This window comes from Meles meles, chromosome X, assembly GCF_922984935.1.
Source record: "Meles meles chromosome X, mMelMel3.1 paternal haplotype, whole genome shotgun sequence".
Classification (NCBI taxonomy): Eukaryota; Metazoa; Chordata; class Mammalia; order Carnivora; family Mustelidae; genus Meles; species Meles meles.
The window spans coordinates 59,398,424-59,426,105 of record NC_060087.1 but is presented as its reverse complement, the minus strand read 5'-3'; the positions used below and the strand labels follow the sequence as shown (position 1 = coordinate 59,426,105).

The window sequence follows — 27,682 nt, the reverse complement described above, 5'->3', positions numbered from 1 at the left end:
TGGAGAAAGGGGAACCCTCTTACACTGTTGGTGGGAATGCAAGTTAGTGCAGCCACTTTGGAGAACAGTGTGGAGATTCCTGAAGAAATTAAGAATAGAGCTTCCCGGGGCGCCTGGGTGGCTCAGTGGTTAAAGCCGCTGCCTTCGGCTCAGGTCATGATCTCAGGGTCCTGGGATCGAGTCCCGCATCAGGCTCTCTGCTCAGCAGCAAGCCTGCTTCCCTCTCTCTCTGCCTGCCTCTCTGCCTACTTGTGATCTCTCTCTGTCAAATAAGTAAATAAAAAATCTTTAAAAAAAAAAAAAAAAAAAAAAGAATAGAGCTTCCCTATGACCCTGCAATTGCACTGCTGGGTATTTACCCCAAAGATACAGATGTAGTGAAAAGAAGGGCCATCTGTACCCCAATGTTTATTGCAGCAATGGCTACGGTCGCCAAACTGTGGAAAGAACCAAGATGCCCTTCAACGGATGAATGGATAAGGAAGATGTGGTACATATACACAATGGAATATTAAGTCAAGCAGAGAGAGTCAAGTATCATATGGTCTCACTTATTTGTGGAGCATAACAAATAACATGGAGGATATGGGGAGATGGAGAGGAGAGGGAGTTGAGGGAAACTGGAAGGGGAGATGAACCATGAGAGACTATGGACTCTGAAAAACAACCAGAGGGTTTTGAAGGGGCAGGGGGGTGGGAGGTTGAGGAACCAGGTGGTGGGTAATAGGGAGGGCACGTACTGCATGGAGCACTGGGTGTGATGCCAAAACAATGAACACTGTTATGCTGTAAATAAACAAATAAAAAAAAACAAAAACAAAAACAAAAAAACCAAAGGCACAAATAGCTTAAAACCAAAGGGATTAAGAAATACATACCATTCTAGGGGGTCCTGGGTGGCTCAGTTGGTTAAGTGTCTGTCTTCAGCTCAGGTCATGATCCCAGGGTACTGGGATAAAGCCCAAGATTGGACACCCTGCTCAGTGGGGAGTCTGCTTCTCCCTCTCCTCTGTCCCTCCCCTAATGAGCGTGCACTCTCTCTCCCTCTCTCTCATGTGCAGACTTCCTATCTCTCAAATAAATAAATAATCTTTTTGGGCACCTGGGTGGGTCAGTCGGGTTGTGTCTGCCTTTGGCTCAGGTCATGAACTCAGGGTCCTGGGACTGAGCCACGCATTGGGCTCTCTGCTCAGTGGGGAGTCGGCTTCTCCCTCTCTCTCACAAGCAGGGGGAGCAGGAGAGGTATGTATGTGTGTGTGTGTATGTGTGTGTATGTATGTATGTATATATATATATATTCTAGCATTAGTTAAAAAAAAGGTGGGGGGGACTATATTATTAGCAGAAAAAATAGATTTTTCTGCTAATTTGATTTCTGCTAATTTCTGCTAATTTGTCTGCAAGTAGACAAAGAATATTACCAGGAATAAAAAAGATAATTTCGTGATAATGAAAAGATCAATTAATCCTAATTATTTACATCACTAATAACAGAGCTTCAAAATACATGAAGCAAAAATAGAACTACAAGGAGAAAAAGACAAATCCATAATTCCAGTAGGAGATTTGAATACCCATCTCTCAATAAATGATAGAATAACTAGGCAGAGAATCAGCAAGGATACAGTAGAAATGAACAGCACAATCAAATAGAAAAGATTGACATTTATAGAACACTTTCTCCAACAAGAGCAGATAGAATAACAAGTACACACAGAATATTTGCCAAGACTGGCCATATTCTAAGTCATAATAAGCCTCATTAAATTTGAAAGGATTCAAGTCACACAATGTTCTCTAACCACAATGAAATTAAATTAGAAATCATAACACAAAGATATCTAGAAAAATACTCTAATATTTGGAAACTAAATAACCCATTTGTAAATAACCCATGGGTCAAAGAAGAAATCAATAGGGAAATTAGAATACATTTTGAATTGAAAGAAAATGAAAATATAAGTATCAAAATTTGTGGGATGTCATTAAAGGATTACTTAAGGGGAAATTTATAGCACTGAATGCATATATTAGCAAAGAAGAAGGGGCACCTGAGTGGCTTAGTTGGTTAAGCGTCCAACTCTTGATTTCAGCTCAGGTCATGATCTCAGGGTTGTGAGACTGAGTCCCTTGTCAGGCTCTGTGCTGGGCATGGAGCCTGCTTGGGATTCTCTTTCTCCTACTCTCTCTGCCCCTCACCCCACCAAAAACCCATTGAAATCAATGACCTCAGCTTCTACTTTAAGAAACTAAAAAATATAAGCCAATTAAATCCAAACCAGAAGTAAGGAAATAATAAAGATCAAATTAGAAACTAATGAGTTGGGGTTTGGGGAACATTTAAAAAATTTTGGTAAAATACACATGACATAAAATTTATCATTTTAACCATTAGTGAGAATGAGCTGGTTCTCTGATAAATCTCTAGCCAAATTGATCATAAAAGAGGAAAAAGGCACAAAACATCCAATAACAGGAATGAGATAGATGATATTACCACAGCTTTTACAGACTTTAGAAGGATAATAAGGGAATAGTATGAATAACTTTATTTGACAACTTAGATGAAGCAGACAAGTTCACTGAAACACACAAATTACCAAAGCTTACTTAAGAAGTACATAACCCGAGCAATCCTATAGTTATTTAAAACTAAAACCCTGAATTTTAGTTAATTTCCACTTACTCCCCAAAGCAAATCTAACAAAAAAAAAAAACTCCTTCAGGTCCAGATGACTTAACTTGGAAAATTTTATCCAACTTTTAAAGAGGAAACAATATCAATTCTATACAAACTCTTCCAGACAATTGAAAAAGAAAGTATTTCCCAACTCATTCAAAGAGGCCCATGTTACTTTGATACCTAAACCAGATGAAGACATTATAAGAAAACAACAGAAATGATCAGAGATGCAAAAATTTTACACAAAATTTTTATTTTAGAAAAATTTTAGTTTTATATACTGCTGTATTTGATAATATATAAAAAGGATGATATATTACAACCAAGTGGAGTTTACCCAAGGAATGTAAGGCTGGTTTCATAATTGAGTATCACAACACTCAGAATAAAACCTTACAACAAACTGAGAATACATAAGAACTTCCTCAATCTGTGGGACACCTGGGTGGCTCAGATAGCTAAGTACCTGACTCTTGATTTTGGCTTGGGTCTTGGGGTCCTGGGATCAAGCCCTGCAGTGGGCTCTGTGTTGCTCAGCAACTCTGCTCCTCCCCCATCCCCTGACTTGTGCTCTCTCAAGTAAAATAAGATCTTAAAAAAAAGGACTTCCTCAATCTGATAATGGATATCTATGAAAACCCTACAGCTGATATCATACTTCATGGTGAAAGACTGAATCCTTTGTCCAAGATCAGGAAAAACAGAATGGTGTCTACTGTCACCACTCCTATTCAACATTATCTTGACGGTCCAAGCTGACGTAATAGACAAGTAAGAGAAATAAAAGACATACAGATTAGAAGGGAAGAAATAAATTTGTATTTACAGATGGCATGACTGTCTGTAGAAAATCCCAAAGAACCTACAAAATAGTTGCTAGACTTATAAAGTCAAAAAATAGAAATTAATATACAAAAATTAATTGTATTTCTATAAACCAGCAATGAACAACTGGATAAACAATTTGGCAGTTTTTTATAAAGTTAAACATAAACTTACCATATGACCTAGCAATTCTGCTCCTAGGCATTTACCCAAGTGAAATGTCTACCTATGTTTACACAGAAATCTTTTATAGCAGCTTTATTCACAATCACCAGAAACTGGAAAAAACCCTCCAAGATATCCTTTAATCGGTGAATAGATAAACTTTGGGATATCCATACAATGGAATACAACTCAGAAAAAAAAAGGCAGAAACTACTGATCCATGGAACAACATAAACGAGTCTCTGAAGCATTATGCTAAGTGAAAGCAGTCATGCTGTATTTTTTTTATATGTTTCTATTTATATGACACTGATGCACAGGGAAAACAATCATGACAGAATACAAATGAGTGTTTGCTAACAGCTAGGGTTGTGGGAGGAGTTAACCATAGGTATAGAGGAATTAGCGAGAACAATAAAACTATCCCACACCTTGCTTGTGATGCTGGTTATACAACTGTATGTGTTGTCAAAACTCTCAGAATTGTACACTACAAGAGGTAAATCTTACAGTATATCAGATATGCCTTAATAAAGTTGAAAAAAATCAATGTCATTTGCCATACTAACAGAGTAAAAACAAACCATAAGATCATCTCAATAGGATTCAGAAAAAACTTTGGAAAAAACTCCAGCATCCGTTCATGATAAAAACTCACAGCAAACTAGGAAGAGACAGGAACTTCTTCAAACTGATAAATGACATACATTAAAACCTGTATCAAGTATCATACTTAATGGTGAAGGATTGAGTGCTTTCTCCCTAAGATTGGAAACAAAGCAAGGATGTCTCTTTTCACCTACTCAATTAAATATTTTACTGGTGGTTCTAGCAAGTGCAATAAGACAAGATCAAGTTAAAAAAAGAGGCATACAAAGCTGATAAGTAAATAAAATGGGCTCTATTTGCAGATGATATGATTGTCTATGTAGCCTCTATAAAAGAGCTATAAAACACGGTGCCTGGGTGGCTCAGTTGGTTAAGTGACTGCCTTTGGCTCAGGTCACGATCCTGGAGTCCCAGGATTGAGTCCCACATCAGGCTCCCTGCTCAGTGGGGAGTCTACTTCTCTCTCTGACCCTCCCCCTCTCATCCTCTTTCAAATAAATAAATATCTTAAAAAAAAAAAAAAAGCTATAAAGCCTGGGTGGCTCAGTTGGTTAAGTATCTGCCTTCAGCTCAGGTCATGATCCCAGGGTCCTGGGACCGGGCCCCCTATAGGTTTCCTTGCTCAGTGGGGAGCTTGTTTCTCCCACTCCCTCTCCCTCTGTCTGCTGTGCCCCCTCCTCGTGATCTCGATTTCTCTGTCAAATAAATAAATAAAATCTTTAAAAAAATAAAAAGAAGGGGTGCCTGGCTGGCTCAGCCATTGGGCATCTGCCTTTGTCCCTGCTTGGTGGGAAGCCTGCTTCTCCTACTCCCACTCCCCCTTGCTTGTGTTTTCTCTCTTGCTGTGCTTCTCTCTGTCAAATAAATAAAATCTTTATAAAAAAACAAAAGAGCTATAAGAACCAATGAATATGTCCAGACAATTGGATATTGAAATAAAAAAATTTCTGCTATCGGGGTGCCTGGGTGGATCAGTGGGTTAAAGCCTCTGCCTTCGGCTCAGGTCATGATCCCAGGTCCTGGGATCGAGCCCTACATCGGGCTCTCTGCTCAGCAGGGAGCCTGCTTCCTTCTCTCTCTCTCTTTCTGCCTGCCTCTCTGCCTACTTGTGATCTCTGTCTGTCAAATAAATAAAAATAAATCTTAAAAAAATTTCCACTATCACAAAAATATGAAATATTTAAGAATATATTTGACAAAAGATGTGTAACACTGGTATACTGAAAACTAAGACACTACTGAGAGAAATTAAAGATTTAAATAAATGGAGAGGTGCATTGTGTTCATGAATCAAAAGACTCAATATTGTTAAGATATAAATTCTCCTACAGATTCTATGTAATCCTAGTCAAACTCCCAGTAGAGTTTTTATGGAAATCAACAAGCTGATTCTAAAATTTATATGAAAATGCACAGCACCTAGTTTTCCCAAGATAACTTTGAAAAAGTATAACAACTTTGGGGGCTTATACTACCTGATTTCAGAACTTATTATAAATATAAATAAACATGATTAAACATGTTGGTATTAGCATAAAGACAGATATATAGATCAATGGGATAGAATCTAAAAATTGACTTACGGACAATTGATTTTGACAAAGGTGTCACGTCAAAATGAATCATAAACTTAAATGTAAAGCTTAAAACTGTATAAGATAAAAAGCTTTTGCACCGCAAAGGAAACAGTCAACAAAACTAAGAGGCAACCCACGGAATGGGAGAAGAGATATGAAAATGACCTTATGGATAAAGGACTGGTATCCAAGATCTATAAAGAACTTCTCAAACTCAACACCCCAAAACCAAATAATCCAGTCAATAAATGGGCAGAAGACATGAACAGACACTTCTCCAAATAAGACATACAAATGGCTAACAGACACATTAAAAAAATGTTCAACATCACTAGCCATCAGGGAGATACAAATCAAAATCACAATGAGATACCATCTTACACCAGTTAGAATAGCCAAAATTAATAATACAGGAAACAACAAGTGTTGGTGGGGATGTGGAGAAAGGGGAACCCTCTTATGCTGTTGGTGGGAATGCAAGCTGGTACAGCCACTCTGGAAAACAGTATGGAGGTTCCTCAAGACGTTAAAAATAGAGCTACCTTATGACCCAGCAATTACACTTCTAGGTATTTACTCCAAAGATACAGACATAGTGAAAAGAAGGGGCACATGCACCCCAATATTCATAGCAGCATGTCCACAATAGCCAAATTGTGGAAGGAGCCAAGTTGCCCTTCAACAGATGAATGGGATAAGGAAGATGTGGTTCATATATACAATGGAATATTACTCAGCCATCAGAAAGGATGAATACCCACCATTTGCATTGACACGGATGGAACTAGAGGGGATTATGCTAAGTGAAATAAGTCAAGCAGAGAAAGACAAATATATGGTTTCACTCATAGGTGGAACACAAGGAATAGCACAGAGGACCACAGAGGGGAAGAGAAGGAAAACTGAATGGGAAGAAATCAGAGAGAGAGGCGAACCATGACAGACTCTGGACACCAGGAACCAAACTGAGGGTTACAAAGAGAGATGGGTTGGGGGGATGGGGTAACTGGGTGATGGGAATTAAGGAGGGCATGTGTGGTGATGAGCACTGGGTATTACACGAAACTAATGAATTGTTGAACACTAAATCAAAAACTAATGATGTACTATATGTTGGCTAATTGAACATAATAAAAAAATAAAAATAAAAAGAATAAAATTAAATTAAATTCAAACTTAAAAAAATTCAAAAGAAAAAATTAAGGGGGAAACCTTAGTGACCTTGGGTTTGGCAATAATTTTTTAAACAGGTCATAAAACCCATTAAGTATAAAAGAAAAAAAAATGTCAATGAAAAGGATGGCATCAAAATTAAAAAGGCTTGTTCTTCAAAAGACACTGTTAAAAAGGGGAAAGGCAAGCTATAGCCCAGGAGAAATTTACAAAACATAAAAGTCCTTTGTTAGATATATCTAGAATATATAAAGAATTCTAACTGAAAGTAAAAAAAAAAAAAAAGACAACCCAACTAAATAATGGGGAAGACGGGGTACCTGGGTGGCTCAATCAGTTAAGCATCTGTCTTTGGCTCAGGTGGTGATTTTGGGGTGCCACATGTTGGGCTCCCTGCTCAGCAGGGAGCCTGCTTCTCCCTCTCACTCTGCCTCTCCCCTCCACTTGTTCTCTATCTCTTATAATAATAAAATCTTTTCAAAAAATGGGGAAGATTTGAAGAGATATTTCACTAAGCATCACTATGGCAAATAAGCACAGGAAAAGATGTTCAACATCATTAGTCATAATAAGGGAAATGAAAATGAAAATCACAATTAGGTACCACTACCCATTCACTAGCATACCTAAGATTTAAAAGACTGACCATACTCAGTATCCATAAGAATGTACAGCCACAAGAACACTCATAAATTGCTAGTAAGAAGGTACAACCACCTTGGAAAACAATTTTGGCAGTCACTTAAAAGTTAAAACATACAGCTACCATATGCAAAAGCCAGCCAGTCCACTCCTAGGTTATCTACCCCAAATAAAAACCTATATCCATACAAAGACTTGTATATACTGTTCAGTACAATATTTGTATATGTGCTGCCGAAGCGAGCACATTCAGTACAATATTTGTAATAAAAACTGGAAACACAGGGGTGCCTGGGTGGCTCAGTGGGTTAGAGCCTCTGCCTTCGGCTCGGGTCATGATCCCAGTGTCCTGGGATCAGGCCCCGAATTAGGCTCTTTGCTCAGCAGGGAGCCTGCTCCCCCCACCCCTTCTCTGCCTGCCTCTCTGCCTGCTTGTGATCTCTGTCTGTCAAATGAATAAATAAAATCCTTTTTTTATCAGCACTTTCTAATTTTATTATTTAAAGCTTTTCTTGCATTTCCAGATTATTTTGCACTGAGTACACATTTATATTTAGAAAACATTAATAAAGCTATTTCCAAGCAGAGTAATACAGTCATTAAATTAACATATTCCCAGGTGTCCCTTCAAGTTCCGACCTCCTTTTTAAAAAATTTTTGAATAAATAAAATCTTAAAAAAAAAAAAACTGGAAACACCACGAAATATCCATCAGCGGTGAATGGATAAATAAATTGTGGGACAGCCATCAGCAGGCTGCCATTCAGCAAGAAAAAGGAAAGAAGTATTGAGACACAACCACAGCAACGAATTTTGATATAATAATGTTGAATGATGGGGCGCCTGGGTGGCTCAGTGGTTTAAGCCGCTGCCTTCGGCTCGGGTCATGATCTCAGGGTCCTGGGATCGAGCCCCGCATCGGGCTCTCTGCTTGGCAGGGAGCCTGCTTCCCTCTCACTCTCTCTGCCTGCCTCTCTGCCTACTTGTGATCTCTTTCTGTCAAATAAATAAATAAAATCTTTAAAAAAAAAAAATAATGTTGAATGAAAGTCAGAAAAAGAAAATATGTATGATTCAATTTTTACACAATTCTAGAAAATAAAAACGAATCTATAGTGACAGCAGATTAATTTTGCCTGGAGATGGGGAAGGAGAGGGATGGACTGGGGAGGGGAGAAAGGGATTACAAAGTGGTAACATAGTAAGTTTTGGTCATGACATAGACATTGTCTTGATTGTGGTGCTGATTTCATGGGTGCATCTGTGTCAAAGCCTATTAAATTGTACACTTTAAATATGTACAGTTTATTGTAGGTCAGTTGTACTTCAGTAAAACTGTTAAAAAATTAACTGAACCTCAGTAGAGGCAGGGATGGAAAGGGTTCTCTACTCTTGGTTTTTAACATCTGTTCAAAGATATTCAAAGGTATCATTAAGAAATCAGGCTTTCGGGTATGACTTCAGATTTTGAAGTGTTTAATTCTAAACCAAAATAAAGCGATTTTCCTTGTTTTCCCTATCCCCGATGTAGGTAAGAAAAATGGCAGCGTAAGCTGTCCATACCTTCACTCGAGCTGCAGTGCCTTCCATTCCACGGCTCTGAGTCTCCTTCCGCTTATCTGCGACCTCCTGCTGTTTTTGGAGAGCATCCTTGAGACGCTTGTTGGCAGCTGCTGCCTAAATAAAAATGGCTCATGGTAATGTCGAATTGAAGAGTGAAAAAAATCCAATTTCCATTTTTCCTTCTTATTAAAGAAAAACAAAAAAATTTTATGGGTCTGAGTTCCTATAGGAATCAACTTTTAAGTCTCCGTGAATAGCTACTGCTTGAGAGCCTAGGAGAGGTACACATTTCAAAGAAGTACTATATGGACTGAAAGTGTCTGGCAATGTCACTTCTCATATTACTCTGCATTTTTTTTTGGAAAGAAGCAAGCCCAACTGGAGAAAAAAAATCCTTATTTGAATAATACCATTGTCTTCAGATTTTTTCTGCTCATAGTTTATGACATATATACAGGGATTAAGACATAGGAATTGCTGGCCAAGATTGGTATCACTGGTTTCTCAGGACACTGGCTCATTTAAAGGATACGACTTTATCAGCACCTAAGCCTGAAGGTGACCTAGTAGATTGGATTTTCTTACCTCCTCAGTTTTACGTCTGAGCACATTAGACTGTTTCTGGAAGTTTCTTTCAAGTTTGAGCAGTTCATATTGCCTCTTACGGTCCTGAGAAGAAAAAAGTCAGGCTTTTAATTGCGATTAAGCTAGCTACCATAAAACCTTATAATATAACTAAAGAGCCTTTCAATGTAATAGTCATTATGGAAAACATTATGGAGGTTCCTCAAAAAAATAAAAATAGAACAACCATATAATCTAGCAATCCAACTACTAGGTATATATTCAAAGGAAATGAAATATGAAATCAGTATCTTGAAGAGGTATCTGCATTCTCATATTCATCGCAGCATTATTCATAGTAAACAAGATATGGAAACAACATAAGTGCAAACAGATGAATGGATAAAGAAAATGAGGTATATGTATATGACGGAATATTATTCAGCCACAAACAAAAAGAAAATCCTGCCATTTGCAACAACATGGATGAACCCAAAGATCATAATGGTTAATTGACATAAACCAAATTACAAAAGACAAATACTGTATGATCTCACTTATATGTGTAATCTAAAAAAGTCAAACTCATAGAACCAGAGAGTATTGGGGGTTACCAGGAACTGGGGGTGGGAAAACAAGGAAAAGTTGGTCAAAGGGTGCAAACTTTCAGTTATAGAATGAGTAAGTTCTGGGGATCTATATATAATAGTGACTATAGTTAATAATACTGGATTGTATGCTTGAAATCTGCTAAGGAGTAGATTTTAAGTGTTCTCTCCACACTAAAAAAAAAAACAACAGGTAACTATGTGAGGTGACGGATATATTACCAACAGGAAATGTGACATCTCCAAGAGAAGAGTAAAGAGAAGAGTAACTTCTCTTTCAGGATTGTTATGACTATTCTGGATCACTTTCCTTTCCATATGAATTTTAGGACCAGCATGTGAATTTCTGCAAATAAGCCAGTAGGAATTTTGATTAAGATTGTACTAAATCTGTAGCTCAATCTGGAGAGTATTCCATGGTTTTTTTTTGGGGGGGATATTCCATCTTAAGAATATTAAGTCTTGGGGCGCCTGGGGGGCTCAGTGGGTTCAAGCCTCTGCTTTCGGCTCAGGTCATGATCCCAGGGGCCTGGGATCAAGTCCTGCATCGGGCTCTCTGCTCCGCAGGGAGCCTGCTTCCTCCTCTCTCTCTGCCTGCCTCTCTGCCTACTTGTGATCTCTGTCAAATAAGTAAATAAAATCTTAAAAAAAAAAGAAAAGAATATTAAGTCTTCCCAGCCATGAACACAGGCCGTCCTTCCATTTATTTATTTATTTATTTATTTATTTATTTATTTATTTATTTCAATGATGTTTTATAGAATTTAGTGTATAAGTTTTACATTTGTTAAGTTTATTCCTAACCATTTTATTCTTATTGATGCTATTGTAAATGGAATTGTTTTCTTCATTTTCAAATTCATTTCTAGTGTATAGAAATACAACTGACTTTTGCACATTGAGCTTATATCCTCCAACCTTGCTGAATTTATATATTAGTTTTCCTAGTTTTTTAGTAGATTCTCTAGCATTTTATACATACACAATTATGTTACCTGCTAACAGAGAGTTTTGCTTCTTCCTTTCTGATCTGAATGCCTTTTATATATTTTTCTTGCCTAAGTGCCCTTGCTAGAACCTTCAGGACAATGTGGAATAAAAGTGACAAGAAAGGATATTCTTGTCTTGTTCCTGATCTTAGGGAAACGTATTCTTTTTTTCCCTATTATGATGTCAGCTGAAGGTTTTTCATAAATGCCCTTTAACAGGTTGAGGAAGTTCCCTAATTTCCTGAGTGTTTTTATTATGAAAGGGTGATGGATTTTGTCAAATGTGTTTTTTGTCTGCTGAGATAATCATGTGGTTCTTGTCCTTTATTCTACTGATATGGTGTAATATATCAACTGATTTTCAGATGTTAAGGAAGGCTTACATCTTTTTTTTTTTTTTCATATGAACCCTACTCGGTCACGATATATCATTCTTTTTTTATGTCACTAGATTCAATTTGTTAGTATTATGTTTAAGACTTTTACATCTGGGGCACCTGGGTGGCTCAGTGGGTTAAAGCCTCTGCCTTCGGCTCAGGTCATGATCCCAGGGTCCTGGGATCGAGCCCCGCATCGGGCTCTCTGCTCCGTGGGGAGCCTGCTTCCTCCTCTCTCTCTGCCTGCCTCTCTGCCTACTTGTGATTTCTCTCTGTCAAATAAATAAAGTATATAAAAAAAAAGACTTTTACATCTATATTTATAAGAGATATTTGTCTATAGTTTTCTTGAGATATCTTTGGTTTTGGTATCAAGAAGTACTGGCCTCATAGAATGAGCTGGGAAATGTTTTCCTTGCTCCTGTTTTTTGGGAATAGTTTCTGAAAATTTGTTATCATTCCTTCTTTAAATGTCTGATAGAACTCACCAGTGAAGCCATCCAGGCCAGGGCTTTTCTTTCTGGTAAGTCATTCATTCATTCATTCATTCATTCATTCATTCATTCAAGAGAGTGAATGCACACACAAGTGGAGGGGGAGGGGTTGAAGGAGGAGCAGAGGAAGAGAGAATCCTCATGCAGACTCTGTGCTGAGCACAGAACCCAAATCGGAGCTTGATCCCAGGACCCTGAAATCATGACCTGAGCCAAAATCAGGAATCAGAAGCTTAACTGACTAAGCCACCCAGGCGCCCCCTTTCTGCGAAGTTTTTTTTTTTTTTTTAAAGATTTTATTTATTTATTTATTTGACAGAGAGCAAGAGATCACAAGTAGGCAGAGAGGCAGGCAGAAAGAGAGAAGGAAGCAGGCTCCCTGCTGAGCAGAGAGCCTGATGTGGGCCTTAATCCCAGGACCCTGAGACCATGACCTGAGCTGAAGGCAAGAGGCTTAATCCACTGAGCCACCCAGGTGCCCTCTGGGAAGTTTTAAATTAGAAAATTAATCTCTTGTTATGGGCCTGTAAAGATTTTCTATTTCTTCTTGAGCCAGTTTCAGTAATTTCTATCTTTCAAAAATTTTTCCCATTTCATTTAGGCTATTTAATTTGTTGGCATACAGTTGTTCATAGTATTCCCTTACGATCCTTTCATTCTGAAAACCAGTAGTGATGTCCTCTCTTTATTCCTAATTTTAAGATTTTATTTATTTATTTGACAAAGAGAGAGATCACAAGTAGGCAGAGAGGCAGGCTGGGGGGTGTGGGGGGGAAAGCAGGCTCCCTGCTGAGCAGGGAGCCCGATATGGGACTCGATCCCAGGGACCCTGAGATCATGACCCGAGCCAAAGGCAGTGGCTTAACCCACTGAGCCACCCAGGTGTCCCTATTCCTAATTTTAGTAATAAATCTTCTTTCTCTTTTTCTTGTTAAGACTACCAAAAGATTTGTCCGTATTTGTCGATCATTTCCGAGGTCCAATTTTTGGTTTCACTAATTTTCTCTAGTATTTTTTTCCATTCTCTATTTTATTAATTTCCACTCTAACCTTTAACATTTCTGTCCATCTGCTAGCTTTGGGTTTAGTTTGCTCATTTTTCTTTTTTCAGTGTTTTAAAGTGGAAGTCTAGGTTTTGATTTGAGATCCTTATTCATTTTTAATATAGGCATTAACAGCTACAAATTTCTCTCTAAACAGTGGTCTAGCTGCAACCCATAAATTTTGGTATATTATGTCTTTGTTTTTATTCATCAAAAAATTTTCATGTGACTTCTTAGACCTTTTATTTATTTAGGACGATGTTATTTAATCTCCTCATATTGGTGAATTTCCCAAATTCCCTTTTGTTATTTATTTCATCCCACTGTGGTTGGAAAGTATACTTTATATTATTTTATTCCTTTTAAGCTTATTTTTTTTCCTTTTAAACTTACCGAGGCATGTTTTATGGCCTAACATACAGACTATCCTGGAGAAATGTCCTATGTGTTCTTGAGAAGACTGTATACCCTGCTATTGTTGGAGTAGTCTAGAGATGTCTATTAGGTCCAGTTAGTGTGTAGTATTGTTAAGTCTTTGATATCCTTGCTGTTCTTGTGCCTAGTTGGTCTATCCATTTTTGAAAGTGAGGTACTGAAATATCCAGATATTATTATTGATTTGTCTATTTCTCCCTTCATTTCTGTTGGTGTTTGCTTCACATATTTTGAGGCTTTGTTGTTAGGTGCATTTTTTTTATAATTGTTATATCCTCCTGATGGATTGACTCTTGTCATTATAAAATGTTTCTTTCTATTTCTAGTAATATTTTGTGTTTTAAAGTGTATTTTGACTGAATAGCCACATCAGCTTTTTTATAGTTGGTGTTTCAATGGTAGATCTTTTTCCAACTTTTACTTTCAGCTTCTTTGTATCTTTAAATCCATTATGTGCCTTCTGTAGACAGCATATCTTGCTATAAATCTTGGATTTTTAATTTTCTAATTTTATTTTTTTAAAAGATTTTATTTATTTATTTGACAGACAGATCACAAGTAGGCAGAGAGGCAGGCAGAGAGAGAGAGGGAAGCAGGCTCCCTGCTGAGCAGAGAGCCTGATGCGGGGCTCGATCTCAGGACCCTGAGATCACAACCTGAGCCGAAAGCAGAGGCTTTAACCCACTGAGCCACTCAGGTGCCCCAAATCTTGGATTTTTTAAATCCAGACTGACAATTTCTACCTTTTGAGTAAATGGTTTAATCTATTCACCTTATGTTATTATTGATATGTTTGGAATCATCTTTTCAAGTTTACTTTTTAAAAAATAAATCTTTTTTGTTCCTCCATTTTTCCTTTACTATTTTCTTTTACATTAAGTGAATAATTTTTAGGGTAGTGTATTGATTCCTTTAATGATTATTTCACTCTATTTTTGAGTTATTTTCTTTTTTAAAGATTTTATTTATTTATTTGACAGAGAGAGCACACACGAGCAGGGGGAGCAGCAGGCAGAGGGAGAGGGAGAAGCAGGCCTCCCACTGAGTGGGGAGCCCATTGCAGGGCTCAATCCCAGCACCCTGGGATCATGACCTAAGCTGAAGGCAGGTGCTTAACCACCCAGGTGCTCCTTGAGTTATTATCTTAATTATTGTTCTAGTACTTATAATATACATCTTATCAGAATCTACTTCAGATTTATATTAACTTAATTTCAGTGAGATATAGAAACATGATTCCTATATAGCTCTGTTCTCTTCCCTTTTTATGCTGTGATTATTATGTAAATTATAACTATATAACCACATAATTTATTATTAATATTACTTTATATAATTTATTCTTTGAATAAGCTGAGATGAAAGAAGAACAAATATATATTTATAGAATTTGTTCTTATTTAACATTTCTGGCTCTTCTCGTTTCTTCCTGTAGATTCATGTTGCCACCTAATGCCATTTCTTTACTCAAATACAACTTTGCTCCCAGTCACCTACTTTGTCAAATATATTATATTTCTATATGTTATAGGCCCAACAATACAATTACATAAACACTATTTTATATAATTGCTTTTTAAATCAGTTAAGAGAAGGGAGAAGAAATACACAACTATACTTTTAGAATTACCCACAATAATACCTTTACTGGTACTCTTTGTGTTTTCTCTCTGTGTGTGTGTGTGTGTGTGCACGTGCGCTGATTCAAATTACTGTCTAGTATCACTTGCTTCCAGTCTAAAGTTCTTTCAGTATTTCTTGTAAGGTATGTCTGCCAAAATAAGATCACTTAGCATTTGTTTATCTGGAAATGTCTTTCTCTTTTTTTAAATTTAATTTTATTTTTTCAGTGTTCTAAGATTCATTGTTTATGCATCACACCCAGTGCTCCATGCACTATATGTCCTCCTTAATACTCACCACCAGGCTCACCTAACGCCCATTCCCCTCCCCTCCAAAACCCTCAGTTTGTTTCTCAGAGTCCACAGTCTCTCATAGTTCATCTTCCTCTCTGATTTCCCCCAATTCATTTTTTCTCTCCTTCTAATGTCCTCCATGTTATTCCTTAGGCTCCACAAGTAAGTGAAACTATATGATAATTGACTTTCTCTGCTTGACTTAGCATAATCTCCTCCAGTCCCATCCATGTTGATACAAAAGTTGGGTATATCCTTTCTGATGGAGGCATAATATTTCATTGTATATATGGACTTTTTTATCCATTCGTCTGTTGGGTATTATTCATTTGAGAGCAAGAGAGAGAGGGCATAAGCAGGCAGAGGGATAGTGGGAGAGGGAGAGGGAGAAGCAGGCTCCCTGCCAAGCAGGGACCTGATGCTGGGCTCGATCCCAGAATCCTGGGATCACGACCTGAGTTGAAGGCAAACGCTTAACTGAATGAGCCACCCAGGTGCCCCTTCTCTTCATTTTTAAAAGAAAACTTTGTTGTCTATAAAATCCTTGGTTGGTAGTATTTGACTTCAGCACTTTGAATATGTTGCCCCACTCTCTTCTGGCCTCCACTGTTTTTTTTTTTTTTTTCTTTTCCATTTTATTTATTTTTTCAGCGTAACAGTATTCATTCTTTTTGCACAACACCCAGTGCTCCATGCAAAACGTGCCCTCCCCATTACCCACCACCTGTTCCCCCAACCTCCCACCCCTGACCCTTCAAAACCCTCAGGTTGCCTCCACTGTTTTTAATGAGAATTTGGCTGTTAATTTTATTGGGGTTTGCTTGTATGTGATGAGTCATTCTATCTTGCTGCTGTCAATTTCTTTTTTTTGTCTTTGCCTTTCAACATTTTGACATAATGTGCCTTGGTGTGGATATCTTTGCATTTATTTTGGAGTTCATTGAGCTTCCTGGATGTGTAGATTTTTTTTTGCAGCAAATTTAGAAAAATTTTAGCCATTATATCTTCAAATATTTTTACTGTTATTTCACTTAATGTTCTTGCAGAGCTACTACTCTTAATTGGTCACCACCAAAATTTCCATGATTTTTGACAGCTCCTTTAGGTTTTAACTTCCCCAAACTCTGTCCCCAAATAAAGAGAGCCCCTCAGGGAGGGCTTCATTCCTATGGCTATTCCAGTGGCCTGCCCTGCCCCTTGGCAGAACCTCTGTACCACTGCTCAGGACTGGGGAGTGGGGGATAGTTAGCCCACTTCCCTGAGTGATTTCTCTGTTCTATGAGGGGGTGCTGGGCAGGGGCCATATACTCTGTTTTTCTTGGCTTGCCTCTCCTGACATGGAACCTACCATCCTATGATTAGTTGGGTTGGGGAAATCAGGCCCTAGTACTCCTGGCCTTCTGTAGCAGGAGTAGAGCTTCTGCCCTACACACATGGGCTGGGTATGAGAAAGGATCCCCAGACTATCTTGGTTGCTCTTGCCTGAAATAGAACCTCAGCAACATGAAACTGGGGGTGGGGGGCATGAAACAGAGGAAACCATAGCCACAGACTTCAAGTTGAGGAGTGAGGGGAGTGAGCTGATTATGGTTCAAGGGCCACACACTCTTGCTTCTTACTGAGGTTTACTAGATTTCCTTGAAGACATTTTCTTTGCTATATGCCCTTCAGGACATATAGAGACTTCTAATGGCTTTTTTAAAAAATACATTTCACTAGTTATGCTTCTTTTGCCGGGAAGAGTGTTCACAAAGCTACTCTTGCCACCATTCAAAAAGAACTTTTCCTTATTTCTTGACCCAATGTATCACATTTTGGCCAATTCTAAAAATGTGCCCATATTAATGTACTTTCCAAGAATACTGTTACTATTCTAATTCAGGCCCTTACTATCTTTCTGGATGATGTGATATGTTCTTAACTTGTGTTCTGGCCTCCAGTTTCTCAATACTTCAGTTTGTTAAACATGTTACTCTTAGATGTAGCTTTCTAAAGCCTACTTGGCTGATACCACTTTGTTTCTCAAAAACCTTAAAAATCTTTACGCTGTTAACAAAATAAAGTTTCAAACTTCTTAGATCTTTAACAATCCAGCTTCATTTTGTCTTTCTGATAGAATCTTCTACTGTCCTTCATCCCACCAGGACCATTCATCATTCCTTGAATATGCTTACAAAGCTGTCATCTCTGTGTCTTTGCTTCTGCTGTTCCATCTATCTGGAATGCCTGTACCTGTCTCTATCAAAATCCTCCCTATTATTCAAGGCCTGTTCAGCTGTCATGTTTTCACTCTAACTGGAAATATGCTTTCCTTTCTTAATTGCCTTGGTGTTTTAGGCCTTTCGTAAAGCACAGATCTCTTTTTATTCCTTCAGTTAGAGAAAACCATGCTATGTCTCACTTTCCCATTTAGATTAAGACATTCTTCAAGGGCAGAGCTCATATACTACTCATTTTTCTATTTTCCATGGTATCTAGTGGGTAGTACCTTGCACATGGTAGATGTTTAAGAAATACCTGTTAACTTTATGAATGTGTCACATTTTTGGGGAGATAACCAGTTGTTTGAAGAAAAGCTTTAATGTTAATCAGCCCAGAGAAGGGTTTATGAGGTAGGCCTTTGAAAAGTTGCAGTTACTTACTCGTTCTTTTAACTGGATTACTTCTTTGTCTTTTTGTTGTTTCCACTGTCTAAACTTCTCAGCATCCTCTTTCATCTGACGCATTAACTGTACCCGCTGGCTTTTCATCACCTGTAAAAACAAAACCCAGTACAAGTATTAGTCATCTGCACTTATTCTAGGCTGATGTACAGATGGATAGACTAACTATTAAGAAGAGAGAAAACCCAGAGCTAAGCTGAGAAGGCTGCCAACAGATTTTCTGATTAGGCTTGCAGTACCCCTTGCTATGTTTGCAAGGGGTTTCCAAGTATAGACTACACAAACGAACACACTGAAAAAATTAAAAAAAAAAAGTACCAACAGCTAAATCCAGCCCAAAATTCTGTGTATATAAATGAAATTTCAAGGAAATATCTCCTAAGCCTCAAGGACAAACCCACCTAGCAACCAGTGGATTCTAAAGGTTTCAGTATAAGCAGCCTGTGACTCCAACTCGCAGATGTCAGAAGTCAGACATTCAATGGCTGAAAATATTTTCCAGGTGTCCTCACTTTGCAATTACTTTACAAAATAATTGTACATAATCATGGAAGGTGGTTAGGATATCACCACAAAATATCAAGGTATCTTTCTCCTTTGGTTTCCCAGATGCTCACATTAAGCACCTGAATGCTCAAGCAGGGTTTTGTCATTCAGATTCTCGATGACTACCAGGACAATGTCCTGTAAAAGGGACATTTGTGGAGGGTCACACATTTGAAATGATGGCCCTGACTGCTACTTTCTCACCTGACAACAACTCCGTAGTATAATTCTAAATGGAACACCTATGTTTGTAAGTTTTAACGAAATAAACCCAAGGATGAGAGTTTATTACCCGTATCTCCTGGTTCAGTTTGGAAACGGTATGCTCTGTGGATTCTTTCAGCTTCAGGAGTTTGGACTGTTCATTCAGTTTCTTCTTCAGATCAGCCATTTGACCCTCTAGCTCCTGGAGACGTTTACGGCGGCGCTCACTCAACCTAAAAACAGATGCCATGGGAATGAAGACTAGGAGTAGCAAAGCCTGACTTCAAAAGAATTCAACTCCCAGGTTCACAATCCTGATACATATAAAAGAGATGACTGGTCACATAGTCATCTTTAAATAAAGAATAACCACCCAAACGGTCTCAATAATGGAAGCTCAATACAAAGAGTAAAACAACAAATTTTTTGAGTGTATAACAATGCAATTGACTCAATACATCACTCCCCCCACTATGCTAAAAGGATGGTTCTTTGAGGATATTTCACTTTAGTTTAGCTGTAAAGGAACAATTCTAATGATTATTACACTAGTCTAAGATAGAAAGCAAACATTCAGCATAACATTTAAGAACATGAACTTTAGACTTAGCAGAGATATAATCGAGTCACTGAGTAAAAAGAAGGTAGAATAGCCAATGAGGAAGAGGTCTGAGGAAGAGGAAGATATTCTGGTTATCTGTCCTGGTTTTATTCTTTATTATTACTTTTTTAAGTAGATTCCATGCCCAGTGTGGGGCCCAAAGTGGGGCCTGAACTCATGACCTCGAGATCGAAGCCTAAGCTAAGATCAAGAGTCTGACATTTAACCGACTGAGCCACCCTGGGCACCACTGTCTTGATTTTATCCCCCCACCTTTAAAGAGTTTTTATTTATTTATTTGATACAGAGAAAGAGAGATAGCACGAGTAGGTGGGGTAGCAGGTAGAAGCAGGCTCCCCGCTGAACAAGGAGCCAGATGTGGGGCTCAATCCCAGGACTCTGGGATCATGACCTAAGCCGAGGGCAGAAGCAATTACTGCCCAAGGAATTTATCTAGCTAATAAGCACATGCTGCTATGGCATTCTTTTACTGACATCATGAGTTACTGTTATAAATCTGTTGAGATCTCCTCTCCACAACTAGGTGTAAACCCTGTGGGGGCAGAAAATGGCTCTTTCCTTCTCTATTTCCTTTATAACTCCTCACACATAGTGAGGACTTGACATAATACTTATTGGATGTATTCTTACTTGGCTTGGTTGACATCCTTCTTTGTTGTTTGAAGTTCAAGAACCAATTCTTCTTTTTCCTTTTGCAGATTGATGACTTCTACTTCTAGATTTTTTATGTTATCCTAGAAATGTTATAGGTCAGAGACAAAGCATTGAAAAGCACGGGAAGAGACTCACTTAAAATAAAGAAAATCACTTCAACATTCCATCTCTTGAGGAATTATGTATTCAGTTTTACCCCTTCAATCGCACACTAAAAACATCTGTACTTGATTTAAGGAGATTAAATGTACATAGTGGGAAAAGTATAAACTTGGAATCCAAAAGATTGGGTTTGAACCTTGAGTCTAGCATTTAATATCTAAATATCTTAAAGGAAGTCATTTCATCTCCCTTTAGCCTAGTTTCTATGCAGAAAAGAGTTAATATAGCAGGCCTGATACGGCTGTTCTTAAAAAAGCGCTGCTTGCAAGATTGGTCTTCGGCTCAGGTGTGCAAACTTGGGTTTTGATAGGGTTTCCATCCTTTTGATAAGAGTGACTCATTATGCCAAGCAAGAGACCCTTAACCGCAGAGAACAAACTGATGGCTACCAGAGGGGAGGTGGGTGAAGGGATGGGTGAAATGGGTGATGGGGATTAAGGAGGGCACTTGTGATGAGCACTGGGTGTTGTATGGAATTTTTTTTTTTAAGATTTTACTTATTTATTTGACAGACAGAGATCACAAGTAGGCAGAGAGGCAGACAGAGAGAGAGGAGGAAGCAGGCTCCCTGCCGAGCAGAAAGCCCGAGGCGGTGCTCGATCCCAGGAACCTGCGATCATGACCTAAGCTAAAGGCAGAGGCTTTAACCTACTGAGCCACCCAGGCGCCCCTTGTATGGAATTTTTGAATCACCATATTGTACACCTGAAACTAATATTACACTGTATGTTAACTCACTGGAATGAAAACAAAACCTTAAAAAAAATCCCTGGACTCCTAGACTCCAGGGAGCTTCCCTGATAAACAAGATTTCACACATGTTGTCACAACCCATTGCTAGAGGAATTAAATAATACATATTGTGTTACTCCACCGGGAGAAGACTCTTAGAAGCTTACATCTGGTTTCCTTCAGACTTTGCCCCATGTGACTATTCCCTTTGCTGATTCTGTTTTTTATCCTTCCACTGTAATAACTCATAGCTGCATGACTATATGCCGAGTCCTTTGCGTCATCCTGGCAAATTGTCAAACCTGGGGGTGGTCTTGGGGACCCGCAAGAGTTTCTCTATCTATGTAAACAATTAACAACACTACTTACCTCCAGGGTTGTTGAGGAGATAAAGTAAGATAAAAAAGTTATGACATTTTATAAATAGAAAAGGGCTGCACAAACATCCTTATATTCAGAACTTTTTAAAAATTTTTTTTAAAAATATATTTTTTTAAAGATTTTATTTATTTATTTATTTGACAGCAAGAGAGAGAGATCACAAGTAGGCAGAGAGGCAGGCAGAGAGAAAGAGAGAGGGAACCAACTGCAGTTTGCATGCATTCAGGAAATGAATTTCAGAAACTGAATTTTAGTCATTTCCAAGATTAGGAAAATCCGATAGATCCCTTCCTGTTCTCATAACCAAAAAATTTGAGGACACTGGCTGAATGAGTGGTTGTTAGCCAAGAAGATTATGTGTGGGTCTTAGACCAGCATTGAAATGACACAAAGAGGCAGGTTGGGTGAGGCTCTATCAGAGAAGCTTTCTAAATAAGCTTTCTAAATAGACAAGAGCTGTTTTCCACAAAATCTCCTGAGCCACACTAGTACCCAATGAAAATCAATCTCATTGCTTTATAGTTACCTTGTATATTTCAACTGACAATAATGTGTGTGTGTATACTTAGGGAAGTAACATATGAAAACACTGTGGTAAAAAATAATCCAGATAATACATATAAAGGGCATGTTCCCTCTGCTGCCCCACTCTTCCAAAATTCCAGTTCCCTATCCAGAACTAACCATGGTTATCAGCCTAGTCCAGATCTTTCAGACATTTTTTCTAGATATTCACACATATACGTAAAGACCTTAATATATAGATAGCTAATAAATACATAAGTACATTGTAGCAAATATCTAGAGTATTTATGTAGATAGAAAAATAATATACACATATACATATTTGTGAGTGTGTACTTATTGAAATGTGCAAAGATGAGTAGAATTACACTGTATGTATATATTATTCTGTAACTTGCTTTTTTCCAGTCTTGGAGATTTATTTTTATCATTGCATATAGATCTAACTCATGTTTTTGCCATAATGAAATATTCTTGTGCATGCCTTCTGTGCACATGTGCAAGGTTTTTCTAGGGTAAGAACAAGTGGAATTACAGAGTCACGGGGGTATACACTTTTAATTTTCATAGATACTGCTGCTAAATTTTCCTCTAAAGTGGCTATTCCAATTTATACTCTTGCTAGCTAAGTAGGAGAGTACTCATGTTCCTACACCCTTACCAACATTTCATATTACAAGACTTCAAAATTTTTTCCAATTGGATGGGTGAGGAATAGTATCTTTTCATTAAATATATGTCACATTTAGTCAAAAGTGTCTGACTCCACAAAGGGAGTTGAGTCCTGGGTTACTAGAACTCATGACAATCTTCATTAATCAGAACCTATACCTCCTCAAGTTTTTCTATAGCAATTCTTCAGTGATAAAAAGAAAAATACTTAGGGGGCACCTGGATGGCTTAGTCGTTAAGTGTCTGCCTTCAGCTCAGGTAATGATCCCAGGGTTCTGGGATCGGGCCCCGCATCGGTCTCCCTGCTCAGTGGGGAGCCTGCTTCTCTCTCTTCCACTCCCCCTGCTGTGTTCCCTCTCTCGCTGTGTCTCTTTCTTTCAAATAAATAAATAAAATCTTTAAAAAAATACTTAGAATAAGAAACTACATTGATTTCTCAGAGAGTGATTTATATGTGATGAAAAGGTACTGTTTACAATAAGAATTTGTTTCCTCTTTTAAAATTTTATTATTTTTAATAACGATTTTATTTATTTATTTGACAGACAGATTACAAGTAGGCAGAGAGGCAGGCAGAGAGAGAGGAGGAAGCAGGCTCCCTCCTGAGCAGAGAGCCCGATGCGGGGTTCGATCCCAGGACCCTGGGACCATGACCTGAGCCTAAGGCAGAGGCTTTAAACCACTGAGCCATACAGGCGCCCGTTTCCTCTTTTTTTTCTAAAAAAGATTTAAATTTATTTACTTTACAGAGAAAGAGAGACACTACAAGCAGGGGGAATGGTAGGCAGAGGGAGAGGGAGAAGCAGGCTCCCCTCTGAGCAGGGAGCCCAATGTCGGGCTCCATCCTAGGACCCTGGGATCACAACCTGAGCCGAAACCAAGAGTCAGTGCTTAACTGACTATGCCACAAAGGTGAACCTAAAGTAATTCTATTTTTAATCTTTTGAGCAATTTTATATGTTTTTCCCCAGTGGCTGTACCAGTTTGCATTCCCATCAACAGTGCATGAGGTTTCCTTTTTCTCCACATTCTCGCCAACACTTGTTGTTTCTTGTGTTTTTGACTTTAGTCATTCTGACAGGTGTGAGGTGATATCTCATTGTGTTTTGATTTGCAAAAACGTCTAAAATTTTTAAATTAATGTATTATACTACCAACTCTTATCTACAAAAATAAGGTAAGTGTCAGAAGGAACAGCTTAAAGAATTTAAAATATAAGCCTAGGGAATAGGGGAGAAAGTAGTAGGGCATGAATTGGTTTTATTTTTCTGATTATTGTACTGTTTGGCTTTTATTTTTTTAATTTTTTAAAAAGATTTTATTTATTCATTTGACAGAGAGCGATCACAAGTAGGCAGAGAGGCACACAGAGAGAGAGAGAGAGAGAGAGGAGGAGGAGGAGGAGGAAGCAGGCTCCTTGTCGAGCAGAGAGCCCGACGCGGGACTTGATCTCAGGACCCTGAGATCATGACCTGAGCCGAAGGCAGAGGCTTAACCCACTGAGCCACCCAGGCGCCCTGTTTGGCTTTTACAAATGATATATATGCATCTGACATTTACAAAAAATTAAGTTTAAAAAAATGTTAAACAAGACTGTAATAACAAAAAAGAAATAAAACCTCTAATGGCAATTCAGTTACTATTTTGGAATACCCAAAGGGAATTCTCTACCCCAAGGGAAAAAAGTGTTGAAAATTATTTAGGAAAAACACTTTTCTTGTTTTTACTCTGGAAATTTAGGGGAGCTGGTGGTAGAAACACATGACCATGATCATGATTTCTTGATACCAGCATACAGGACCTGAGGGTGGTAGGATATAATTAGATAGGGAAGCAATCCACCCTTTCCTCTACCAGCACTGATAACATTGCTTGGTGGATGGAAAACACTGAGCTACAGTGGAAATAAGGTCTGGAGCAAGGGTAACTCTGTGGAATAACCTGAAAGCCAAAGACGTGTCTTTCAGTAAAGACCTGATTATTAATAAGCAGGGGCCAGTTAGAACTACCACTAGGAGGGGCACCTGGGTGGCTCAGTGGGTTAAGCCTCTGCCTTCGGCTCAGGTCATGGTCTCAGGGTTCTGGGATCGAGCCCCGTATCGGGATCTCTGCTCGGCAGGGAGCCTGCTTCCTCCTCTCTCTCTCTCTGCCTGCCTCTCTGCCTACTTGTGATCTCTCTCTGTCAAATAAATAAATAAATTCTTTAAAAAAAATAACTACCACTAGGAAAAACAGTCTAGCCATTTGCCCAGTCAAGTGATACCCATTATAAGTCTCCTCCTAATTCACATTATAACCAAGGCCATCTACTAAGAGATCTATCTTTCTTAGACTCTCATTATAGTTATTAGAACAAAATTTCTCCACAAGTAGGGACTACATTTATTATTATGTTACCAAACTATTTATTAAATACCCATTGCATAAGGCAAGGTATTAGATTAAATGAAACAAAATGGCAGGTTCCCTATCCTGAATGTATCATTTTTTTGAAAAAACAAAACAAAAAAACCAACACTCATTATATTGTCTCATCATCATCACAAATAGCACCAACAGTGTGCCTGTTCTCTTTCCAAATAATTAAAGAGAGATGGTAGACATGAACAAATGCTGCTCTAGTAAATATCTTACCTGGTACTGGAAATGAATGGGCTGTAGTTGGCTGCCATTCTGAGTCATCTTTCTGGCGAGGGCCTCTTTCAGTGCAAGGGCTTTATTCAACTCAACAAGCTCCTTAGACATCTGAGCTTGACGTAGAGCATGCTGAGTAGTGAAAGCATCAGAAGACCTACTGGTCTCTGGACTGGTTTCCACTTGCTGGAAAAGATCAGGATAATGATTTGTAAGAGAAAGAAGCTATTGGAGTTCCTTAGGTCCTGCTTCATCAGGTCTCACAGCCACCTCTCCATTACTAGTACCACCGTTCTTTTAAAAATATGGCTTCTTGTAGATTTGCATTAAACATATAAAATGAATTGAGCCTAGGCTATTTCCCTGTGCTCACGGCAGCTTGTTTCTTATATCCTTTAACTGACCCTTCTAAAGCACACTAAGTTTCTTGCTCTTTCCTTTATTGATCAGGCTAACATTTCTTAGCTTTTATCTCATTCTAAGGAGTCTTTACAGGAGAAAGAGTTCTGAGTTCTGGAAATGGCACTTAGGAATGGTGGCAATGGAGAAGAGGCTTCATTTATTCTCACAGAGCTCACCTCTGGCACCTGATTTATCTCCTATCTTTCTTCTTTCAGAATATGAAAAGTACCGATATATGTTTATTTTAGGGGGGAAAAAGATGTCTCAAGCAAACCATTGTCTGGCCTTCCATTCTGACTTTACTCTATAACCTTTAGCCAACATCTAGTACATTTTATCTATTCTTACAACTCGAACACTCCAGATATTCTCCTTGGTTCTTTTAGCTCCTAACCATCCCACCCACAGAAAAAGTATGATGAGAAAAAAATCTTTTCCACATCTTCTCTGATGCATTTTCGACTCTGCCAAAATTTCCTGTTTTGTTCCTTTCCTCATTCTAACCTGCTAGACAGCAGATGCAGGATACTAGCATCTAACAAGGAATCTATAAGCCAGATTACAAATAAGGAAAATGACATCCTTGAGATGCCCTGCCATCCATCACCGGTTACGCTAATTTATACTATTAGAGATGGAGCCTATCCAATTTAGGGGTTTTCCAAAGCTGACATTTATACTCAAGATTTCTGGATTTCCAGGGTATTCTGTGGATGATGGTAGCAATCGGGGATGCTCTTCCTCAGCTGAGTGATACATTACAGGAAATGGCACAATTAAATCTCCTAGTTCTACACAAAGCCGATTACTTACAGCTTCTGGTTCCACTGTAGTATCAATGGCTGCAGCCATGCAAGCAACAGTTTCATCCTGCAATGACAAACGATGTTTCAGTTTAGGAAGAGACTCTGAAGTGAAGCTTACTAGTGGATTTTATATTGCTTATTCAGTTTTTTTTTTTTTTTTCAAGTGTATATAGAGACTGTTTAAGGCGCAGGACCCATTTTGTGGTATATATACCCAAACCACAGATTTCCAGTTCCCACCTCTTAAGTCTATCCTTGTTATAAGGTCAATTGTGTACTTGTTGTTAAAAAAAAGGGGGGGGTCATGTGGCAATTGACATATTTATTGCACCTCTCCTGCTCTGTCAGAGATCAACGGTCCAGAGTGAAACATTAGCCGTTCTCACAGGCCAAAGTTTAACCCATTTTATAGACTCTACTCTTTCTTTATGTTTTTACCACCAAGTCTACCTCATGATATATGGGTCTAGCCAGTTCTCATGGACATACCACCCTAACAACAGACATATGAAATAAAGGTAATGCAGTAGAAAAGTGAATAGAATGAAAGGTTATTTTTTTTGTTTTGTTTTTATAGTCAGTCGAGGTAGCAAGAGCTTACACTAGGAGATACATTCCACAGGTAGACACCCCAGAAAGATGTGCTCATGAAGTCAGACAAAGATCCTGCAGCTTTTCTCCCTCATACACATAAGAACCAATCAATCATACAACAGCTATTCCAGGTAGTGTTTACTTAAAGGGAAAGTGTAAGCACTGATTCCCTTCCAGAGAAGGGCTATTCCTCTTTTGGGCACTGGAAAAACCACCATCTAAAAGGGGAACCTAAAACCATGTATTAGTACCAATTTGTTCATAGACTGTCATACTAGTGAGCTCTGTTCTCCCCCACTGGAATTTAGTTAGGCTTTATTTGTCATTGAGCCGTATGGATTACCACTTCTGTTTAAGTGATTCTGCAAGCCCTGGGAAGAAAGGATTCTTTCCAGGAAGTCACATGATTAAAGAGGTCATAG

At 38.4% G+C, this 27,682-nt stretch overlaps 1 protein-coding gene across 1 annotated transcript in view; it reads right to left on the bottom strand.

Moving 5' to 3' along the window:
• KIF4A (kinesin family member 4A) overlaps nt 1–27,682 on the bottom strand; it is a 121,558-nt gene that overhangs the window by 26,569 nt on the left and 67,307 nt on the right. The window contains exons 14-20 of the mRNA XM_045996024.1: nt 26,674–26,730; nt 25,459–25,644; nt 20,329–20,432; nt 19,165–19,309; nt 18,306–18,416; nt 9,823–9,906; nt 9,238–9,351 (exon numbers count right to left, since the gene is read on the bottom strand). Of these exons, the coding sequence (XP_045851980.1) occupies nt 9,238–9,351; nt 9,823–9,906; nt 18,306–18,416; nt 19,165–19,309; nt 20,329–20,432; nt 25,459–25,644; nt 26,674–26,730 (801 nt within the window). The remainder of the gene's footprint in view (nt 1–9,237; nt 9,352–9,822; nt 9,907–18,305; nt 18,417–19,164; nt 19,310–20,328; nt 20,433–25,458; nt 25,645–26,673; nt 26,731–27,682) is intronic.